Below are 24865 nucleotides of genomic sequence, written 5' to 3'. Positions count from 1 at the left end.
AATAGGGGAGCCGTGCTGATAATGGGAGCGATAACGCTAAACAGTGTACTCTGTGGACTCCTCTATCATCCAGTGGAGCGGCACATGAAAAGAATACCCATCACTTCGGAAAAATGTGGAGTCGACAATAAAGCTCTAACACTTGACGAATCATCAGCAGACATCACTCAATCGACTAACGAAGAAAATGCAAAACAAATCTCAAATCAATCAATTATTTCAGCAGATAAAATAAATCCAACAATTAGAGAAAAAGATCTGAACAATAAATCACTTCAACTGGATAGGGTTATCAATTCAGAGGAATTAATTCTACAACCAGAGAAATTAGACAATAAATGGTGTCTCCAATTGAATCAAAATCAATCAATCTCGATTGAAGTGCCAATGGAGCGTTATCGTAAAATTTCCCGAGCCGAGGATAAATTTACCGATAGTACAACAAGAATAACCAAAACAATTGAAATGTCAACTAGTCAAATGAATGAAATTAATCGTGAGAATTCTTTTTTTACTGCCAGTGCACAGGAGAAATTCACCTCATTACCAATTGACGACACTCCAAAATCACGTGTACCAAGAATATTTAAAAGCTTATGCTCCAAACAATTTGCCAGCAAAAAAAATTACAATGATGAAAAATCATGTGAGGCGAATTTTGATCCTGAAAAACAGGATTTGCCGAAAAAGAAGAAATTCTTTGATCTCAGTATACTTAGGGATCCAATATATCTTGTTATTTTAATATCAAATTCAACATCAGCAATAAGTAATACAAATTTTATGATTTTATTACCATCCTATGCAATTGCTGAGGGTTTCGATAAGAATTCAGCAGCACTATTATTATCAATTGTCTCGGCATTGGATCTTATTGGAAGAATTGGTGGCGCATCATTGTCGGACATTAATTTTATTCCAAAATATTATTATTTTGTTGGTGGTCTTGGTGTTAGTGGTATTGCACTTGCACTATTGCCAATGTTCTCTAGTTATCGAATGTTATCATTTTTTTGCGGTCTCTTTGGAATATCGTCGGGTACATACATTGGAATAACGACAGTTGTACTTGCTGATATGTTGGGAGCCGATAGATTGAGTTCCTCCTATGGTATTGCATTGTTTGTCAATGGTGTTTTACAATTACTTGGACCACCGATACTTGGGAGTATTTACGAACAAACGGGAACTTATAAACCAATATTTCTCGCATTGGGAATTATTCTTATTTTGGGCACATCATTGTGGGCGATTGTGCCAATTGTCAAGAGAAGGAAAAACAAGGAAGTGGAGGAGAATTAATTTATTAATATAGTGTCGAATTTTTATTTACCCCAGAAGGGGGGGACTTTTATTATGTTCCCATGAGGAGATTTCATTTTTAGTATGAAACTTGACTTTAATGAATATTTAAAATAGGGAAAATGAAATGATAATGTGAAGTGACGGTAGAATGGCGTCTTTCGAATGTTTCGCCCGCAGTCGGTAAGGTAGATTGCGCTACTAACTGACATTGTTAAACAACAGCGAATTTCATCCGAAAAATCGTAAAACTAATTTTTTAATAATTTAATTTTTAATTAAGTTTCTTAAATCTCGTGAAAAATACTCCACAGAATTCCATATATATATATAAAGCAATTTCTTTCTAGAGAAACATTTTTATTTGCATTTATAGAAAGAAAATTTTTCCCTTTTTTGTTTTTCATATTTAGTTTTAAGGACATATTATTATATCACTACAGACTTTAAAGTACCTGCCCCAAGTTTATTTTCTTCGGACGATATACTAAGTTGTAGACGAATTTTCCTTTCTAGACTGAAAAACAAGTATTTTAAAAAAATACTTTTTTTAATCAACATCTTGCTCAGCCTTTTTTTTTAAATAAATAGATTCCTCAATTTTTTTAATTTTAATTATATTGTGAGTGTAAACAATTTTTATCTTTTTAGGAAAAAAGAAATAATTTTTACTTTAATATTAATTTTAGTCAATATTGACTTTTATGACAATTTTTAACGTTGTTATTAATATCTAATTAATTTACAAGTGAAATTAAATAGTTGAAATTACAAATAATTTATAATAAAATTGAATGTTAGCTTAAGTTTTATTGAATTAAATTTTATTTTTGGTTAATATTTAGGAATGGTGCGATAATAATTATAAGATAAATAATGAGAGTAGAATTTATTTTTGTGGTAGATTTAATTTAAATAAATTAATTAACTTCTTAATCATGTTTAGTTTAAGTAGAAAATATTATAAAGACAGTAATTCAGTTAGTAGACGAAATTTAATAAAATAAAATAAAAAACATATTTTTTTATTAAACTTTGTAAGCGATATATTTGTAATAATTATCAACAACAAAGGTACTCATTGTAAGACTTGTGAATTAAAACTTTTTATATAAAAAGTATAAAACTTATTATAGCCCTACTTTTAATGTTAATATTGTTATTAATTTGTTGTTCTTCTGAAATTTGTAAGAACATTTTAATATATATATATATATATATACATATATATATATTTAATTTATTCTTAAAAATAGTGAATTTATAGACGAATTTTACTCAAAAACACTAAAAAAAATTGAATTTTGTAAAAATGATAAATAATTGCATAAATTCAATTATTTTAAAAAGTAATAAAATTCTTTTACAAAATTTAATTATTTTAAAAATTTTTAATAAAGTTCTTGGTAAAATTCAATTTTTTAAAAGTTTTTAATAAAATTTTTAGCTAAATTTAAATTATTTTCAAAAATTTTCCTCAATTTCATATGAATTTTAATATTTACAAATTTTTTATTAATTTCTTCGCAATAATTTAATTATTTTCAATAAATAATAAAATTTTTTACAGAGATTGAATTATTTTCATAAATAATAAAATTTTTTTTTAGGAATTCAATTATTTTCATAAATAAAACTCATCGCAGAATTTCAATTATTTTTAATACAATTTTAATCGAATTCCTCGAAAAATGTTATTGTTTTTAACAATTTTATTAAAAATTGTCAAAAGAAATCAATTATTTAAAAATGTTTTGATAAAATTCTTTATGACAATTTAATTTTAAGAAATATTTAATTATTCAATAAATTATTTATTTTTGCATTTAAATAAATGAATTATTGTAGAATTTTCTAATAAAAATTGATTTAAAAATGAATTTCAGTTAAAATTTTAGATTATTATTTTTAATTTATTATAAAAAAATGAAGAAACCGATCACTCTGAGTCGAAGACTCGGAGTTATCAATTTCTTCATGTTTTATAATAAATATTCTTATAAGTTGTTAAATTTCAAAAGGGTTTGAATTTGAATCTTTTGAAGAATTTCAATTCCTATGGAAAAATAATAATGATTAAATATTTATTTAGAAAAGAAGTTATTGATGTTTTTGAATAATTTTACAATCGTTTTTAACAAATAGAAATTTTGTAAATATTCTTTCCAAAATAAATTTAAAATTTCTTAAACAAAATTTGATTAATAACATTTTGTTTTTGTTTTGTACTTTTGTTTATGAACTGTAATTAAGAAACAGAAAATGTGCAAAATCTTTTTTACTTTCTAATTTTAATTTTCCAACAATTTTTAAATTTTTTTTTTAGAAATAAGGAAAGAATAGCTGCATAATTTTGATTTGTCAAACAATTAAGTTTTTCATATTAAAAAAAGGATAACATTTTGCAGGATTTACATTTGTTAATTACCGAAAACGTTTGTTAGAAAATGCTAATTTCTTTTAGAAACAAAGAAATAATGAATAATAATATTAATAATTTTTTTAGATTAATAAAAATATTTATGAATTATTTGAAAAATAAAGATAATATTATCAAAATATTATATGATTTTATCACTCGGTTTTATTAAATAATATTATTAAATTAAAAAATAATAAAAAAAAAATAAAGAAATAGGTATAATATTATCTATCAAAACATAAAAAAACAAAAGTATTATTAAAACTAACAATCATTATTTATAACAAAAGATAATTATTATAATTACTATTTTTATTTATTATTTTTTTTATTATCATTGTTATTATTATTACTATTATTATAATTGTTATTATTATTACTATTATTAATAATTCTATTAGTATTCCTATTGATATTTAATTAATTATTAAATTTTTATTAAGTATTATTTATTTATTTATTTAATTATTTGCAAAGTAGTAATTAAAAAAATAGTGAAAACTATTAATTCTATTAACTATCGCACTCTATTGAGAAAAAAACGAAACTAAATGCTTCTGAACTGCTGTGGATAAAGTCGCGAGTAATTTTATCAAATATGGATCAAATAATAGGAAAATATTTCATTTATCTTTTGTTAGTATGTGCAAAATACAAGGATGTAGAACTAAAGAAAAATGTTGATGTTGTACAATTTTATCATCAGTAGATAAAAATTTTAAGAACAGTTTTCTGCAATTTTTTAATTTTTGAAAGAATTTAGTTTTTGTTAATTATTTTCTTCGTTCTTTGATATTTTATCAATATTCAATTTATTATTTATTAATTTATTTATAATTATTTATATTTATTTATTATTATTTAAATTTCACGTTCGAAAAATACAATTTTAAATTGCAATTTTATTGAATTTATTAAATGGATTTTTGTTAATTTTATATTTATTTTTTTTAAGAATTAGTTTTTGAATATTGAAATTTACTATTTTAAGTAATTTATATATATAGAAATTAAAGAACGTTACATTTTTATAAGTTATAAAGGTTATAAATTTAGATTTTAATTTACAGTCTGTCATTAGCGGAAATTCCCGCCTTTATTTTAATTATATTATAAAGTAAAACATTTCAAAATAAATAGTTGAACCTTTAAATATTTATTTATAGAGAAATAAACTTAAAAGAATATATTACATAAAAAGCTATTAAAATATTTTTTAAGCCAATAAAAAAATTTTCCATTTATTTCGAAATGTTTTACCATACAAGAAATTTTAAATTATGGCGCGAATTTCCGCCAATGGCAGTTGAGGCGGAAAGCATGCGCAGTTGCGTTTAGAGAGGGTGCCATCAATTTGTAGATTACCGGCGGGGAGAAGCGGAGAGGGCCGAACGAAGCCACGTGCTACTCACGAGGAAAATTATTGTTCTCTTTTGATCCTGCCTTCGCCGAACTTGGACTGATTCTCCCGCAGATTTTAAATTAATATTTCTATTTCTCCATTTTAAAGTGTGTGCACCTGCGACTTTCGACTTTTTCTGAAGGAGTTTGGACACCGATTCTTTTTTTGGATAAAAATGTAAGTTTTAAAAATTAGTTATAAAATACATTAAATGAACAATTTTTGGTTATTATTTTGATCAACCGATCACGTGGCTTCAAAAATTAAAAAAAAATTCACGTCAAAATTATAATTAACTTTAGAAATAATAAAATTCTTCTCTGAAATTTAATTATTTTCAAAAATTTTAATAAAATTCTTGGCAAACATTTAATTATTTTCATAAAATAATAAAAATTTCACGAATTACAAAACGTTTTTCGTGTCGTGCCAAGGCACGGCACGGGCATGACACGAATTTTCGTTTTTTTCGTGTCCGTGTCGGCCCCTGATTTAAAATGATTTTTATAAAATTCTTCACTAGAATTCAATTATTTAAAAGAAATTTAATAAAGTTCTTCGTAAGTATTCAATTGTTTTTGAAAATTTTTAATAAAATTGTTGCAAGAGTTAAATTATTTTTAAAAATTTTAATAAAATTCAATTATTTTTAAAATTTTTATTAAAATTCGTCAAAAGAATTCAATTATTTAAAAATCTGTTGATAAAATTCTTTATGAGAATTGAATTTTAAGAAACATTAAATTATTTAACAAAATTATTTATTTTTGTATTTAAATAATTGAATTCCAGTAGAAGTTTCTAATAAAAATTGATTTAAAGATAAATTTCAGTTAGAATTTTTTATTATAATTGAATATTAAAAGCATTATTGCGTGAATTTTTATAAATAATTGAATTTTGAAAAGATTTCAAATTAAAATTTTTGAAAATCTGAAATTTGCATATTTTTAACTAAAAATTCTGTGGAATTATTGTTTTTGAAAAAGTTTAATTGAAAGTTTTTTTTGAAATTTTGTAAAATTGAATTGTAAACAAATGAATTTAAAAATTGTGAAAGAACTTTTTTAAAAATTATTGTATTAAAAATAATGGATTTATAGAAGAATTCTTAATAGAAAAACAGCTAATTTTTTTTGACCTCAGTTTGAGATTGACGGTCGTGATCGGTTGTGAAAATGACATGATGACGGTCGCGATTGGTTGAAATACAATGATGACGGTCGCTATTGACTGAAATAATTTCAAATTTTTGTGCGCGCGCAATTTTGAGGTTCTGATTTATTCCACGTGGTCGAGTGCGAGTATTATACATGATACATGATGAATATTACAGAATATTACAGATTACAAAGTGAAGAACACGTGTTTTTTGATTAAATATTCTTCATCATTCTTAATAATATTCTTAATATATGAGATGATAAAAAGTGAAAAGTGACAAAACAATAAAAAAATAAAAAATAAAATATCATAAGTGATCAGAAGTGAAAAAAGTTTTGTGATTAAAATAAGGATAAGGAGGATATAGGTAAGTTTTTAAAAATTGTGTAAAATACTACTTTCTGGTAAAAAAATTTTATTTTGTAAGTAATTGCAATTATTTAATAAACATCTTTCCCGTCTAAGTCATTAAAACATAATCTATTTTTTTAGCAATTAAACTTATAATAAAGAAATTTAAATAACTTTCTAGAATCAGTTAAACAATTCTTGAGTTTGCCTTGTTTTATTAAAATATTAAAATTAATATAATTTCTAAAATACTTTACATGTTTTAATATTTTATAAATATTATAATATTTTTAAAAAATCGTCATTTTCAATGTTTTACAAAAATTTTAATAACTTCTAAAATAATGAACGCTTTTCAATTATTTTAGGCTTAATGATTAAATTCACTTATTTAAAAATTTATTTGATAAAACTCTTTACAAGCGTTTTTAAAAAACATTGAATTATATTAATTATTTATTTTTGTATTTCAATAATTGAATTCTAGTAGAATTTTCAAATAAAAATTTTAATTTATCCCTAAACAAAATTTAAAGACTTAAAATTTACAAATTGTTTGCTAGTGAGAATAGGGTTCTAAATAAATTACAATAAATAAAAATGTACCTTAATTTTTGAAAACAACGTTCGCTTTATTATAATTCACTCTTTATTACAAGCACTCCTTTTTTTTCTAAAGAAGTCCAACATTTTTTTTTTAATAAATCTTTCAAACCACTCATTCGTCACTACAGCCACTCGCGCATCATTTTCGCCATTTTATATTCCTTTCATCTTCACTCATAAATAAATAAATCGTAGGCTAATATTTACACTTTTCTTTCAATAATTTAATCTTATTTACATAATAAGTCATTCGTTCGCTTAAGTAGATGTAATTTGTAAAGACTCTAGAAATATTGAGCTTGGTCTGGTCAGTATACGTAATACATTTTCATCGAATTTATTTTTTATTTATTTTTTTACTTGAAAATCATTCCATTAAAATGATATATTTTTCATTAATTTATTCCATCGCGGTGCAGCTTTTCAAAAATTAATTTGTTTTCATGCATTTCTTGCTGCTTATATTATAAAACAAGATCAAAGGAAAAAAAAATTTGTTAGTGAAATAAAATAGATGGGGAATTAAAAATAGAATCATTCTTTTTGTTAAAGTTTCCCTTGTGAATAATTGCTCTCAAAAAATTCTCACAACTCTAATAAAATTTTTTTTTATATTAGAATTGAGTTTTTTTGCACAGATTTGCACTGACACTATATTTTCTCTTTAGGCTAAATTCTCTTTTATCGAAATTATTAAATGATAATTAGCCTTCTTATTTTCTTCTTCCTTTGACTCTTTTTTATTTCATTTTCTTTTTCGCCATTTAAATTCTAAATATCCCAAGTAATACATTCTTTCAGGCACCTGTGAATATTTACAATTCAAAAATCAAGTTGTGAGAGAGTGTAATTCGTCGAGTCCGTCAATACTGTGTTTTCTTTTTATAATAAACCTATTACGACTCTACGCTGGAATGTACAAAAGTAAATCCGAGAGATGTAGAAAAATATGGAATCTATAACGAAAAACGTGTCCATAGAAAATAGCTTTTATTAATAAACACACATACACGCTAGTAAAGGGGGAATTCGATTTTTTACATGTATTTTCTATTTTTGTTGTTAAGAAAAGGGAAACAAAAATTTAGAAGCAATTTTCATTTTTCCTATCTACACTGATTACAATATTATTTATGAGAGAGAGAGATAGAGCTCGTATAAATTTTTTTTATTATAGCAGTTTTGTTCAGAGATTTTCGAATATTAGATGACAAAACTGTATTCTTCTAAGAAAACTTTGTGCACTTTTATCCAAAAGAGCGAGACTAGTTATTCGTTTAAAAATATCAATTTTTACCCTTGGGGGAAAAATAAGAAAAAAAATCCCCTAAAAGAAAGAGTTGAAGTTTGGGAAAATAAACCAAAGAAACTACATCATTGTCTCGTTACAGATTTTCAGATTATTAAAACCCAAATAAGGACAATCGTCTTCGCAAAAAGGTGCATTAGCGTCTCGCTCTAATGGATTTAGCCATACCCTCGGATTCTCAGTGTTTTTGTAATAGTAGAGTATTTCGAGAAATTCATTAATGCGCTAGGAACCCGATCTCGAACTTCCGCTACTTTTTCTTCTTGCCTCAAGTTGTTGAGCCAACATTGTCACTTCCCAATTATTATGTGCACTCTCATCATCGTCATCAGTGTCACTGCACCTTGCTGCACCACCAGCAATATCATCATCTGATCTACTTAAATCACTATCAACATCTATCGCTACGTCCTCCTTCCAAATACTTTGGGGTGTAATTGATCGCGGAAGATCCTGAAGTTCAAGTGTCTCCTCCTCGGAGTGCTCCTCCCAGGATCTTCGATTAATCGACGAATCCGTTGATGGTGATGAATGTCTTAAGCGCGGTTGCTGCGCCGAAAGAACAGTATCAACTGAACCGTCACGCATAAATGGATGATCCTCACGATCCTCCACAATGTCCTCCTCCATTGAACCCTCAGCCTCTGTACTGTCGTCCGAATCATCACAACTGCGAGACTTTTGCTGCTCCAGTTGGATTATTCGCATTTGCAGCTGGGAGATTATTTCGTCGCGTTTTCTAATCTCCAGCTCCAATGATGTGTAATCTTTTTGATACCTCAGTTGAATTTCATCCTGTTGAGAATTTTTATTTTTTATTGACAAGCTATTTACATGCTTTTGTATTTTTATTACAGATTATTACAAATGGGAGAAGCAAAGGAGGACCTACAGGGGAAAACATAAGGTAGGAAATATTAACTAAAAATCTATCTAAACGGGATGTTCAAAGTCGATTAGAAATGTAATGGCAAAATCGCATTTACTTTGACACCCCCTCAAGGAGAATACTTCCAAAAAATTCTTATAAGATTGAATGACAATGATTGCCGAGGGGCTTTTCACTTAAGATTCCGTTAGATTCATTTAAACATTGCTTGATAGATTTTTACGAAATCATGCGAAGTTGAGCGTTTTATCTATTTGCGCACGCGTTCAGTGACAGACTCTAACGGCCTCTGACGAAATCTAACATAATTGTAGTTTTGTTGATACAGAGTATGACAAGATCTGAACCAGAAATTTATGTTATTTCATGAGTGAGAAACCCCTCGTGATTGCCGGTCGATTTTTGCCTAAGAGCTGAGACCCACTGGCAAACTGCCCCCCCCCCATATTTCCCTCTTTCCGAAATGTAAGCATCGAAAGAAAATATTCATTTAAAAATCAATTAGCAATTAACGCGATATTAAGACAATTATGCAATTTGTTTATTATGTAATGACACATTGTTTTATTTTCAACTGAACAAAATTTAACTTTTCTAAGTAATTCTTAAATTAACATTGTTCCATCAACAATTTTTGTTGATGGAACAAAATTTTATAGTTGCCCAAAAATGTTTAAACAACTTTTTATTATTCATGGACATCATGAAAAAATTTATATTCCTCTAGCTTTTTTCCTTCTACCAGACAAAATCACAACATCATATCAAAAAGCGTTTGATAATATATCTGAATGTTCCAAACTTAAATTACAATTTTCACCAACTATCACACCCCTCCTCAAGCGCCGTAAAGTTATACAAAAATGGATCCAACTTTGGTCAACGAAAACATGTAGGATTAGGCTTATATTTTCCAAATTTTCAAACCGTGAAATTGCCCCAGCTTCTATATTCAAATATAACGAATTTCCATAATTATCCCAAAACATAATCTTGAGAAAACCAATTTTTCAGGTTTGGACACAAAAAATTTAAGCAAATATCTTTTGTTTGTGAATATTTCAAGTTTATAAACGCAGATGAAGGTTCTACTTACCTGTTCTGTTGTAAAAGAGGAAAAACAATTATGGAGAAGAATTATTTATGTATAAATAAATGTACTTATGTTGAATCTGTAAGATTAAATGTTTGTGAATAGATATCCAATTTTTCAACAAAAAAAAAAAATTTTTAAATAACTGACTCGTGAATTTCGAAAAGGGCTCAACTCGGATATTTTCAATTTTACAGGAGACACAAAAACTATGTATTTCAAACAGTTTTGGTTTAATGAGTCCAGCTTTTTTTCGTAATAACTAGATCCTATTTTGTATGAGAAAATGATAAAAGAATTGTGCTTTAATAAAAGTGAGTTTGAGAAAATTGATATTATAGTTGTCAGAGTTGAGCCAGTTTCGAAAATTCATGAAAAAAATTTAATCGTTTTAATCATAAAAAGTATATTAATGAAATGTTTTATTAACGAGAAACAATTTATTCATTTAATTTTAAAATGTAGGTATTAAATTTTTTTTTAACTGAAAAACAATTTATCATTTAATACTATTAGATTGATACTCTTCTATTAAACTGTAATATTCACTACAATAACTAATTTTATAATGGACTCAGTGGAGAAACAAAAATATCTTATTATATTACTTCATTTTCATTATTACAAGATTCACTACAACGGTGTTTACATCTATACCGAACTTAAACTTTTGAAGCGCCAACCTTCATATTGTATTTGTTTTTATATGTTACAAATGTAACTATTAGAATTAGGAGTACGTAATGTACGAAAGGGCATGTCCCGTTATGTTTCAAATAAAAAAACAAATACAACATTAGATTAGAAAACAAACAAACTTAGGTTAAAAGGCAAAGGAAAACATACTTTTCTCTGCTAAAAGTACCTCAGATGGAACTTTCCTTTTAGAAAAACGTTAATGGATATCTAATAATGCAAAAAAGTGAAATTTGAAAAAAAATCCGAGTTGAGCCCTTTTCGAAATTGACGATTCAATTGATTTTTCATTTTGTACATAAAGTTTTCTATCCTGTTTTCCATTTTCATGCTAATACTAATTTTTCACTCGAAATTAATAAAACAGCAAAAAATATTTCTTCTCCATAATTGTTCTTTCTCTTTTACAACTGACAGGTATGTAGAACCATCATCTGCGTTTATAAACTAGAAAAATTTGCAAACAATAGACATTTGCTTACATTTTTACGTACAAACGTAAAAAAATAGTTTTTTCAAGATTTTGTTTTGGGATGGATACGGAAATTCGTTTTATTTTAATATAGGAATCTGGGACAATTTTACTGTCTGAAAATTTGGAAAATAAAAGCCGAAATCCTACAAGTTTTCGTTGACTGAAGTTGGATCCATTTTTGTATAACTTTACGGGGCTTGAGGAGGGGTGTGACTACTGTGTTTGTAGACTACTTTCTTGACAAAAGTCCTATGCAATGAACTAACGGTTAATATTGAAATCCCAAAGTCTCATATTAATAATAGTTTTGATCTTATCAAAAAAACTTGATAATCTGACCATAACGGATGATTACGTTCTAATGTCTCTTGATGTGTAATTACTGTTTAGTAAAGTACCTCTTAATCTACGAGAAAAAATTTCTGGAGCAGCATCTGTACGTTATGGTACACTAAATAATTCTCCCATTTTGCCATGTTTTGCTGACATTCTAATGGATGATTTGGAAAGTGATTGTTTGAATGTTTCAAAAAAAATATTATTGTGTTCCATTGTTTTACTACAGATATTTTGACGATACGATCATTTGCTAGACACCTAAACCCATTTAACTCTAATAATAACAATTTACTTACAAACTTCAAATGGATAATCAAATTAATTTCTTAGGAGTTACATTACTTCTTAAAAATAATGAAATTTCAAACAATTGGTACAATAAATAAACTAAAACAAAAACCTCATTAGGTAGATTTATCAATTACTTTTCAAAACATCCAATCAGTGTGAAGGGAAAGTGAGGTGATAAGAATATGGTTGATAGAGAAGCGAAGTAAAAGTGGGGTGAAGTTGAGATAAAATTACAGAATAGCAACTCGGACGTTTAACATTTAGCTTCGATTTTAGAGAAAGATTGAACGCGGTTAACCTGCCAGATCATCACTTTTGACTTTAATTACTATTGAATTACCTACGTACGAAATTTCAGCCTTGTGCTAAATACCTTAGTCAAATAGACCGCTAGCTCTTGGACTAAAAGAAAGAAATAAATATCTTGGTGGAAATTTTTAAAATTAACAAAATCGTCAGGGTATAACAAAGTTTTTGGCTTGTTGTAATAATTTTTTTCTTTGTACTTTATGGGGTTCAATTTTATTTACGGATTTAGAAACAATGATGTTAAAATTTTTCATAATTCTTGTGAGAGTTTTTGAAAATTTATTCACATATGAATGGAGATAACTTTTTAGAAATCTAAATCGACTTTCTGTCTAACTTCGATTCTCAACTCTTTTGCTTATATACTTATGTAAAAAGATAGAGTTGGATTCCCCTTTTCTTGTAAAGTATTGAAAACTGTATTTACAGTAGAATCCGTTTGTAATAACTCCGCTTACATTGACCAACCGGTTACAGTGACAACATTTTGATGAAAAGTTTGGTCTTATAACAATTTCAATGTATCTAAGTCTGCTTATAATGACATTGCTAATGTTATATTTTGATTCAACGGAAAATTTTATGTAAAATTATGTAGAGGCAAATGTATGAATTGGAAGAACGTTTAATGGAAAATTTTGAAAAGGTTGCAGGAAGTGAGAATGTGTCTATGCAGATACAAATGGAGGAACTATCGAGGCGAGTGGATGTCATGGATCATGGAAAGAGATAAAAAAAAGAATGTTGTGATTAGGGGTATGAATGTAAGTCCAATGGAGGGTAAAGGTTTGCGTGGGTTGAGGGTCAGTGTAAGTGTTAAAATGGTACAAGCGATAGGAATGGGTGAGAATGGTGTAGCAAAGTTATGGTTGGTGGAGTTGGGTAGTGAGGAGGAGAAAAAGGATGTGATGAGGCTAAAAACGATGTTGAAGGGAAGTGTGATAAGAATTGATGAGGATAGAACGTGGAGAGAAAGAAGAATTATATGGCTGTTGAAGGAGAAAGCATGGAATGAAAGAAGGAATGGAAGAGTGGTACGAATGGGTAAAGAATGTATTGGGATAGTTGGGAAGGGATTGTGTGAGGGAAGATACTGGTAGAGTAATACAGGTAAGGGTGAATGATAGTTTGATGATTTGGGAATAAATTAAAAAGTGAACCTACCACTCTTGATTGAACGACATCTTTGATTCCGGTGATGAGTTCCCCCAAGAAGTCGTCTTCCTTTTGCCTAGGAACCATTTGTAGTTCCCCACTGCCCAGAGGACGGAAACTAATTTTATTGGGCGGTGGCAGTGAGATCTGGTCCTGGGAATGAGAAAGACCCTGACTCGACAACGGTGAGTTGCTAGGTGATTCCTCGGACGGTGGACTCTGAAGTGTGTACTTATTGAAAGTGACGCTTTTCGATAATTTCGAGTGTCTTGCCGCGTAGCCCTCTATCGTTGGGGCACGCATCAATCTTCGAAATTCTGCCGTTGCCCTTTCTCTGTCTGGTGTACTCGTCACCGATACCTCCGAACTTCCAGTTCTACTCTCAGCTGATAATTTCTTGAGAATACTTTTTAAATTTCTTCGTTCGAGTGTCTCGTTCTCCGGTGATAATTGATCTGGTGATGATATTGCACGACGATATCTATTTAATTTTGCCAATTTTCTTGCATATTCAATGGCACATGCCTCGGAGTGACTTCGAGTTAAGTTCCCATCGAAACCAATTTCGGCCAATTCACCACAATCTAAACTTGAACTTCTCACTGCCTTCTCGAGTTCGGCTAATTTTTGTCTCTCGTTTAGAATCTTGAGTTTTTTGACGAAAGGTAGACCGCAATATTCAGGTGAGAGATCATCAACGGAGGCGTACATTTTTGTTTGCTGTCGAATGTGGGTCAGACTTTGTTTTAATTGAATCCGCCTTGCGGGTGGACTCTTCTGAGGGGACATGTCCTTGGTGGTCAAGGAAGCGTCCTTCAGCAGATGCCATGGCTTTTTCGATACGCCATAATCGGCTGAGGTGGCAGCGTCCTTGGCGACCTCGGACAAATCCGAACTCGACGATTGTTTCTGTTCAAGTTCACTTTCCTCGATAATTGGTTTTGTCAGGAGTGGCTCCTTGACGATAATTTCCCGCTCGCCGAGAGCCTCGTTGTCACTTTTCGATTTGAGCATTAGAATTCTCTGCAAGAGGGGAACATTCTGAGTGGGTGGTGGTTGTGAATCGATGGTAGATTGAGATTGTTCCACGATTTGATTTGGTATTTCCATGAGGACACGTTTCTCCTCACGGTCCTGCTTCTCCTTGAGGAGTCGGAGTCGCGACAGTAATGGGAGTCCAGCGCCAAGAGGCGAAATCGGAGGTTCGGAAATAATCGTTATCTCTTGACTGTCATCGACTTTGTGTTGTCGTCTCAAGGGAGCCATTCTACTCGTCAGTGGTTGAAGTTCCAGACTCTCGTCGGGTCTCGTGTTTCGTCGACTCTTCCGCAAAACGTTCTTTAATCCTTTCACATCGCACTTGAGCTTATCGACTATTCTTTTGCCAGTGCTATTGTCCGATGAATCGTGTCCCGGCGATGCTGGTTGTCGAAAAGCCCTCGCTACCCTCTGTGCTTCCAATAGTCGTTTCCGACCCAAGTTTTGAAGAATTTCTTGAGCTTCCGGATAGTCTTTCATTGCCGCCAGAACGTCCTCTCGTGATAGGCTGAATAATTCCGAGTAGCCAACCGATCGCACGTCAGCTGTTCGTCTGTAGATGCAAAATAAAAACAATTTTTTAGATTCCATGAATTTTTAACAAATATGTTTACTCTAAACTATTTGCTCACTTGTTCAATCCATCGAGATTCAGTATTCCAATTTCGCCAAAAAAGTCCCCGGCTTTCATGGTTGTGAGTACTCGGCCAGTTTCACTGATTACTTCCAATATTCCATCAGCTATTATAAACATTTCTCGTGCAACTTCTCCTTTACGACATATCGAATCGCCCGGGGTGAAAATGTAGGCTTTCATCTTTAAAACTAGGTCATGCAAAAATTCTGGTTGACATTCCTATAATAAAAAAGAAATTGCACATTATACCTTGGAAGAAATATTTTCTAAATCTGTAAAAAGACATAAATGATGCTAATGTCATTAAAAATTTATAGTTCAACAAATATGAAAAAATTTTGTCATCTAATTATGATTCGAAAAATAATTAAATGTATTCTTACAGTGAAACAATTAATGGAAGCAAAAAATTAATGCTTGCAGTATTTTTCTGCGATTCGAAACGTCGGATTTTTTTTATTCTTCTTGGGATCAGTGGAAAGCTAACGCAACTGAGTCAACGATAAATTGGAGGAATCGTTGGTTGAAAATTTTTCTTCACAAGGTACGACTTTTTTTTGTAATATCTTGGGAACCCTTTGATATTATTTGTTGTTTTTGTTCTCTATTTAAAGCTTAGATTACAAGAAATAGTCTGTAAAAGTAACAATTCTTTTCATCAACTTTTCCATATTTTGCCAGGAGTTAAAGCTAATTAGATTAGAAGATTCGGGGCTCGAACTAAGTCCGTAGATCCCATAAAGGTCCGTAAATATGCTTGAAGTCCGTAAAAGTCATTTTTTTAAAAACAATGGTCTGTAAAGACCGTAATTTGATTGAAAAAAAGCAAGAAAAATTCGTAAATTGTACCATATAATTTGGATTCAATTATGTTCAAAAACTTAAAAAAAAATTCTCTTAAAAATTTCAATTATCTTTATAATAATTCAATTATTTTCATAAATAATATAACATTTTTACAGGGATTCAATTATTTTCGAAAATAATAAAATTCGTTTTAGGAATTCAATTATTTTCGTAAATAATAAAATTTCCACATAAATTTCATTATTTTAAAACAAAATTTTCACAAAATTTTTCGAAATAAATCAATTATTAAAAATAATTTTAAAAAAATTATTTGCTAGAATTCAATTATTTAAAAGAAATTTAATAAAGTTCTTCGTAAGAATTCAATTATTTTTCAAAATTTTAATAAAATTCCTGTCAAAATTTAAATTATTTAAAAATAATTTCCTGAATTTAATCATTTTCAATATCTACTATATTTTAATTAAATTTTTCAACAGAATTCAATTATTTAAAAAAAAATTCCTCGAAAAATGCAATTATTCTTAAAAATTTGATTAAAATACGTCAAAAGAATTCAATTTTTAAAAAACATTCAATTATTCAATAAATTATTTATTTTTGTATTTAAATAATTGAATTCTCGTAGAATTTTCTAATAAAAATTGTTTTAAAAATGAATTTTAGTTGAAATTTTAGATAATAATTGAATATTAAAAGCATTATAGCATGAATTTTGAAAAATAATTGAATTTTGAAAAAGTTTTAAATTTAAAATTATTAAAAATAATTTATTGAATTCTTTCGAAGAATTTTAATCAAATTTTTGAAAATAATTACATTTTTCGAACAACTTATTTAATTTGCTTAAAATTATATTAAAAATAATTGAAAACCAGCTACGAATTTTATTATTTATGAGAATAATTGAATTCTTGCAACGAAATTTTATTACATTTTTTTAAATAATTGAAATCCTGTTAAGAATTTTATTATTTAAAAGAATAATTGAATTCTTGTAACGAATTTTTATTATATTTTTTTAAATAATTAAAATCCTGTAAAGAATTTTATTATTTAAGAGAATAATTGAATTCTTGTAACGATTTTTTATTATATTTTTTTTTTAAATAATTGAAATCCTGTAAAGAATGTTATTATTCATAAAAATAATTAAAATTAAATTCTTGCAACGAATTTCATTATTTGTGAAATTTTAATTGAATTCTTGCAAAGAATTTTTGAAAATAATTACATTTTTTGAGGAATTTATTAAAAATTGTATTAAAAATAATTAAAATCCCATAAAAAATTTTATTAATTATGAAAATAATTGAATTCTTACAAGGAATTTTATTACATTTTTTTAAATAATTGAATTCATGTGAAAAATGTTATTACTTGTAAAAATAAATGAATTCTGGCGAAGGATATTATTAAAATTTTTGTAAATAATTTAATTTTTTTTTCAAAATGTTATAGAAATTTAAATTATTATAAAACATGAAGATGATATTAATCACTCTGAGTCGAAGACTCGGAGTGATCGATATCTTCATGTTTTGTAATAATATTCTTATAAGTTATTTAAAATAATTGATCACCAGGAATTCAATTATTTATAAATTTGTTCGCGATAATTTCATTATTTTCATAAATAATAAAATTCTTTTTAGGGATTTAATTTTTTTTTTTTTATAAATAATAAAACTCATTGCAGAAGTTCAATTATTTTTAATACAATTTTAATCGAATTCGTCGAAAAATGTAATTTTTCGATGAATCAATTTCGATGAATGAAATTTTGTAAAAATTTTATTAATAATTCTAGAATATATAATAATTGAAAGGAAATAATTTTGAAGAAGTTACAGTAACAATATTCTTATAATATAAAATAATGATTTTATCACTGGGCCATCTTTAATTATTATAAAACATGAAGAAATTTAATTTATAGTTTTAAGTAAAATGTTCTCTTATTTGACTCAAACTGTTTATATTTTTGTAATTGGTAGCAGGTCCGTAAATGGTCCCTAATTTTTAATTTTTGGTCCTTAAAGTCTCCGTATTTTTAAATACTTTCACTGGTTGGAGCTCTGAGGATTTTTTTGGAACAACTAGGGTCACATAGTCAAGGTTGGACCACCGCGATTTTTTATTATAAGAACATTAGCGTTGCCTATGTAGTTCAGACAAACTTTTTTTGCGGACTGTTGCGGTCAACGGACATAATATTTTTTTATGTCAACAATAATAGCAAAATTTCTAAATTAAATGTAAAATTCTGAAATACTTTTTTCAGCATAAGATTAATATTGCACTGGTTGCATGATGGATGCATTTGAAGATAAAGTTATACAATATGGTGCATCTAGAGATGGATTATCAGGTCAGAGCATGTTGTATTGTAGAATCGGTTCAATGGACCTTATTTTCTTTGAAAAGATATTATATACTTTACATAAATGTAGGTCAGTGGCTCCTTGACGGATATATCAATTTAATATCGATATAGAGAAATGGGAAAAAAAGAGGATTTCACATTTTAATGTCAATCACCAATTAGTTTTGACAAGCCTTGGCTTTTAATTGCTTTTTTTTCTCTCCACAGAAAAAGCAAGAGCTTAATCAGCATTTTTAATTAAAGATTTCTTTATCACTACCTTGACATTTCTTTGTATTTTTTACATTTTTACATTTTTACATTTACAAGTCAATTTTCACCTATGTAATTTTTATTTTTTTTTCAAAATCTTTAATCGTAAAAAATCATGTTTTCGTTTCTTTTTCTATTGTTATATTTACATTCAATGGAGAGAAAATTTATTATGTAAATGTAAAACATTTATTAAAATTAATTGGCAAAAATAATTAAATAAAGACGAGGGATAAAGAAATTTGCAATTTTTTTTATAAATACTTTGTAGTGAATTTTTTCTTTAGTTTATAAACACATGTAAAGAATTTTATAAAATCGGTATTTCTAGCAAATTTATTAATATTAAAGAAAAAATCAATCTTTCAAGAATCTTCTCGAGTATAAAAGCCTCGAAGTTTGAATATTTTTAGATCCTGGGTCATGTGAAAAGAAAAAAGGTCTCTCTCGTTAAATTGTAAACTGGGATTTCATCGAAAAACTTTTTTTTTGACTTGTTAGTCAAAAACTTTTTGACAAAAAATTTATTTTTACAAAAATTCTATTTTTCGTAAAATTTTAGTTTTATATCATTCTTTTTTCATTATTTTCTATTTCTAATCGACTAAAGCGACTTTTTTTGCTCGTTAATGTCGATCCGAGGCATGTAAAAAGGTTATTTAAACTTTAGTAACACGAGAAAAAGAAAAAATTGCATATAAATAAAAAAAAAAAATTTTTTTAATTTAAAAAATTTCTACAAATTAAAAATACGGTTTTAGCTTAAAAAAGTTTTTTTCATACTTTGCAACAAAAAAAAAGAAGGTAAAACAAGAATAAAATAACTGGAAATAAGAATCCAGTAAGGCAGTAACGAGATAACTTGAGATGAACGTGGTAACAATGTCCCAAGGGGTGGTGGGGTGGCTGTAAAAGGGATTAGAGTCTCTTCATAAAACGATGTCGTTCAAGTATATATAATCTGTACACATCTGGTGTACACGGTTCACATACACATTTTTTTAACCCTGAATAAAAATTTGTTCTTTTCTCCTGGAAAAGAAAATTGCCCTGATAGAAATAATTAAAAATTTTTTTTGTTTCAATTATTTAAAACATTTTTTTTTTCAATTTATCCTTTAATTTGCATATCTACTCTTTTCATATAAGGATTTACTTTTATTAATTTTCTTTTTATTTTCCATTTTTTTGATTTTCTTTATTTTCTTTTTTTTATTTATATTTATTTTCTTTTTGTTTTCGATTTTTTTTATTTATTTTCTTTGTTTTTTTTAATTCTCCTTTTATTTTTGATTTATTTTTATTTACTTCCTCCTTTGATTTAGAAATGTTAAAAATAATTTTGCCTCGTGAGAAAAATGTAATTAACTTGAAAAATCATTAACTAAAATAAAGGTAAATAAAATATTGCGAAGTTTCTTCATTTTATCATTTTCACATCTGTAATTTCCTGTTCCTTCATCTATCATTTTCATTTTAGTACATCTTCATTTCTTTATCCCCCTTTACCCCACGTTGGCCTTATTTTTATCCCATTCATTTATCTTTGTTTTTTTTATTCAAACCCGAAAGCAAATTGTCGTGACCAGATCAATTTTTTATTCTCCCATTTTTATATCTTTAGTAACACTTGCCTTTTCTTTTTTTTTTGTCATTTGAATGTGTAAAGATCAGTTTCCGATATTTTCTCACCCCACATTTTTTTTTTTTTTTTGGAAAAGAGGATTCCGGTGGATTTATCTTTATGTGCATTTTACACTCCGTTAGCAAATTTACAACCTTGTTTTTCCCACTTTTTCTCCACTATAACATTGAAAGCTAATTTTTTTATTCTTTTCCGTTTTTTTCGGGGAGTTTATTTTTCTAAATAAATATTATGTTTTGTGTGAAAATGATACAAAATGAAAAATCTTGCATGTTTTTAGAGAGGGAATATTTTAATGCTATACAGCAATTAAAATTTTCATAAAAAATCTTTACGATTGAAATATACATAAAATTATTTTTATTGTTATTAACATTTTTGAACAAATTAGTGTAGTTGGTAGAAAAGTTTTTAAATAATTAATCTGTTTGCAGCAGATTGCAGCAACAAACTATCAATTTGTTTTTATACTAAGAAAATGTATTATTCAAATCTAAAAACGATCATTTAACAGCATTTTTCGTTATACGTTATAGTAAAATTCATTAATTTAAAAAAAAATAAAACAAAGCAAACAAACTATCGATTTCTTTATATACTGAGAAAATGTATTATTCAAATCTAAAAACAATCATTTAACAACATTTTTCGTTATACATTATAGTAAAATTCATTAATTACAAAAAAAAAAAAAAAAAAAAAAAAAAAAAAAAAAAAAAAAAAAAAAAATTTTGTTTAAGTCCAAGAAATTTTTCTCCAAGTCGTGTGATTACGAGGTCACGTGATTGCCCTGTAAATTTAATTTCATTCAATCAAATACTGTTGATAAAAAATTGTAAATATGTTAGAAAGAAAATTAAAAGTATTTTAACAAATAATTTATAAAATATAGAACTAAAAATTATTAAACTAAATAAAAAAATTAATTTAGGTACATTTTAGGAGCAATGTATAATAAAAAGCTACATTTTATCATAAAAAAAATTTTAAAATGAATTATTTCAATACTTTTTATTAAAAATTTTTTATTGTAAATTTTTTCTGTTGCTTTGAAAATTAGAATTTATAATATTAAAATTTCTATTTTAACACATTGTAATTTAATTAAAAGACTCTGTTATAAAATTAAACTATTTGTTACAGTAAAAAATACTAAAAGAATTTCTAAAAAACAGTGAAAAATAAAAATAAGTAATAAAATATTTATTGCGAACTTAAAAATAATGAATAACATTTTTTTTCTTATTTATTAAGGCAACATTTTTTTCTAAAATTTTAGTGCTTAAGTTTTGGAGAATTTTAAAAATTATTATTTTCCTTATTTGTCGACGATTTTTCGATAATTCAGAATTAGAGAAAGAGCGAGAGAGACAGAGAAGTTAATCCCTTATTGTAAACAAGAAAGTTAATGACCTTCGTTATATTGTTGGGAGAATTCATTTCAAAATTGCAATGTTTATATAGAAAGGTAAATTTAAAATTTATTAGAAAAAAATTTTAAATATTTCATGATAAGTTGTTATTACAGAAAAAAATTCGTTAAAATGAATAAAAATAATAATAATAATGGTGATTATGCAGTTAAAAATGAGAAACTAGTAATAATTAAAAAATTAAATAATAAATTAAGAATAAAAATTGTTGTTATTTATTTATTATTAACAATTAAATCAAAATAGAAATCAGTAAAAATTTTTACTTTTTTAATTAATTAATTATTTATTTCATTCTTAATTAATTTTTCTTGTAAAATTTCAAATTTTATTAGTGATTATTGAATAGTTTAATTTTTTTCTCTTAAAATTTTATTAGAAAATTATTGAAAATTTCAAAAATTATTTACTTTTAACATTAGTCGACGACTTTCAATAATTCAGAATTAGAGGGAAAAGTTAATCCCTTATTGTAAACAAGAGAGTTGACCCTCGGCATTGTTAACAGAAATTGTTTTCTATCCGTTCTTGTCTATACTTTCTTCAACGACAATAAAAGTACGAAATCAAAATTGAGCCCCTTCCCCTTCTTTGCTTTCCTTTGTGGATTACTTTTGCCTTCTACCTCTGCGTCACAGTTCATTGACCTCCCTTGGTGGGGCAACTAGTCATGAAAATTTTTATTTCTCCAAATAACTAAATTTTAATTATTATTTCTAATAGTTTTTATAAATTAAGTGCCTCGAATAATCAAATAAAAATTTTTTTTTATCAAATAGAAAATGCAAGGATTCTCTAAACTGCAACCCATTCTCAAGAAGAGGAAATTCAGTTAAACTCTCTTGATGGTCGTTTACAAAATACGAGTAAGTACAAAAGCATAACTCATTTTTTTTAAATAATAAATTTATTATTTATTATTAATATTATTTAGTTCATAATTTTATTAGTTTTTTATTGTTATTAGTAAAAAAAACAATTGATTTGTAATTTATTTATTTGTAGAGATAGTAGAGAAATTAAATAACTTTAATTCAATAATATTTATTGCCTATCAATAATTAGGGATTAATTAAAAAATTGTTATTGTATAAAAAATGTCTTAAAAACAATAAATATGTGATTAGAAGTTTATATACAGAGTTCTGTCTAGAGATTCCTGCACCGACATTTACCGACATTTTTTTGTTCAGACTCAAATCATGGTCTATGGTTTGAGTCTGGGCTAAAAAGTGTCGGTAAATGTCGGTGTAGGAATCTTTAGATAGAACTCTTCCTTTATATCTACAATTATTAGTATTAATAAATAACTTTTTGGTAATAGCAATTTCCTAATTAACATAAATTTTTTGCAGAGATATTTTTTCTCTACAGTCATCATGTGGGGAACATCGAGAAATCTTGAAAATCTCACTTAGTGCACAACTTTCATTATATTGTAAATATTTTTCGTCGAGTGCAACGAATAATTTTTGTATTTTTCGTGATACAGAAAAAATTGTAATTTGAATTATTTAGCAAGGGAATTTAAAAGAAAAAAAATGTAATTATATTAGCTAGGAAATTAGAAAATTAAGTTTTAGTTTTAGGCAAGAAAAAGTAATTTTTATTCAGAAGAAAAATCAATAAGCAAAAACTTTATAGCAACATTCACTAAAGAAGAGGGGTAAGTGAAACATATACAATATTTTTAATTTCCTTTAAACCTACATCCAGAAAAATGTTTCATTTAACGGCAAAATTATTTTTAATCTAATTTCATTCATTACTAAAAAAAAGTTAAATTAATAATTAGTAATCACTCTTGATTTTAAATAGTTTAAAATGATTTTTTATTTTTTTCTAAATGTATTTATTTATTAAAATTAAAAAATATTAACTTTAAAAAAAATATATTATGATCAGAAGAATTAAAAAGTTTTTATCGTCTTTTTATTAACTTCAAAAAGTTTAAAAATTAAATTTTTTGAAAATTCTATTAAATAATAATTTGTATAGTTCTATACAAGATTGTACAGTTAAAAATGGAAAAGCTTAGAACATAATTTTGATAAAAATAACATTTGAAGAAACCGCTTTTAATCTTTCGTTGACAAACTGTTTTATTTTTACTCTAAATGAGAAGTAATTCATTTCAAATTTAATAAACATAAAAGTTTTAAATTAAATTTTTTTTATTGATTAAAATTTTTTTGAATTAAAATATTTTCCTCTTATTTCACTAAAAATTAAAAGTCTTAATTTCAATTCTTGTTGTAAATATTAATTATTTTATTAATTTTTCTTTCAAAAGATCACCTGATGTTTTATTAAATATCGTGATAATGAAGTTGATTCCAATTGACCCAGTGTGATAGTGACGTGGCTTTTTTTATTAATAATAAAAATAAAGAATTATGTGCGTCAACGGAAGGTTAATAAAAACAGAAGATATCTGGATGTAGGTTATAAATTAAATAGTAGTCAGTACTAGTTATGAACCAATTACTGCCATTTTGTAAAAAAAGTTTTTATTTGTATTAATTAAAAATGTAGAACTTTTAATAATGTTGACAAACATTTTTCTTCAATCTTGTGTTAAAATCGATGTAAAAAAAGCTCAGTGTAAAAATTGCATCTACTTTGACATCCCTTAGCATGAAATTTGAAATTATTCTCAATACTTTGATATTTTAATTTTTTAATTATTTTTTATCTACTGCATATACGGCAGTAATTGGTACACTTAACTTAATGGGTGAGCAAAAGACCTGTTTTATTTCTAAAAAATCTCTTTCTTTGTGAAATACAATCTCAATATAGCTCAGGTTACTTAAGTGCAAGATTATCTTAAATTTTCCACTCCTTGATTAACAACTCTG

The 24865-nt window shown here is 26.7% G+C and overlaps 2 protein-coding genes and 1 long non-coding RNA gene across 13 annotated transcripts in view; 2 read left to right on the top strand and 1 right to left on the bottom strand.

The window, feature by feature from the left end:
- LOC122499749 (monocarboxylate transporter 12-B-like) overlaps positions 1-2420 on the top strand; it is a 49753-nt gene extending 47333 nt beyond the window's left edge. For all 5 annotated transcript variants that reach the window (XM_043608243.1, XM_043608244.1, XM_043608241.1 and 2 more), the window contains one exon: positions 6-2420. In XM_043608243.1, coding sequence (XP_043464178.1) covers positions 6-1302 — 1297 coding nt within the window. In that variant the 3' untranslated portion in view covers positions 1303-2420. The remainder of the gene's footprint in view (positions 1-5) is intronic.
- Positions 2421-5098: 2678 nt separating this feature from the next.
- LOC122499746 lies at positions 5099-23724 on the top strand. The gene is made up of 4 exons (XR_006301377.1): positions 5099-5303; positions 9414-9463; positions 22784-22870; positions 23360-23724. It is a non-coding gene; the product is annotated as an uncharacterized LOC122499746 (long non-coding RNA).
- LOC122499744 overlaps positions 7976-24865 on the bottom strand; it is a 180583-nt gene continuing 163693 nt past the window's right edge. For all 7 annotated transcript variants that reach the window (XM_043608229.1, XM_043608227.1, XM_043608228.1 and 4 more), the window contains 3 exons: positions 15474-15697; positions 13813-15394; positions 7976-9351 (listed from right to left, as the gene is read on the bottom strand). In XM_043608229.1, the coding sequence (XP_043464164.1) occupies positions 8782-9351; positions 13813-15394; positions 15474-15697 (2376 nt within the window). In that variant the 3' untranslated portion in view covers positions 7976-8781. The remainder of the gene's footprint in view (positions 9352-13812; positions 15395-15473; positions 15698-24865) is intronic.

The sequence above is a fragment of the Leptopilina heterotoma genome, unplaced genomic scaffold (genome assembly GCF_015476425.1).
Source record: "Leptopilina heterotoma isolate Lh14 unplaced genomic scaffold, ASM1547642v1 Lhet_174, whole genome shotgun sequence".
Taxonomy (NCBI): domain Eukaryota; kingdom Metazoa; phylum Arthropoda; class Insecta; order Hymenoptera; family Figitidae; genus Leptopilina; species Leptopilina heterotoma.
The sequence above is the reverse complement of the archived record's forward strand: the minus strand, read 5'-3'. Positions and strand labels throughout refer to the sequence as shown.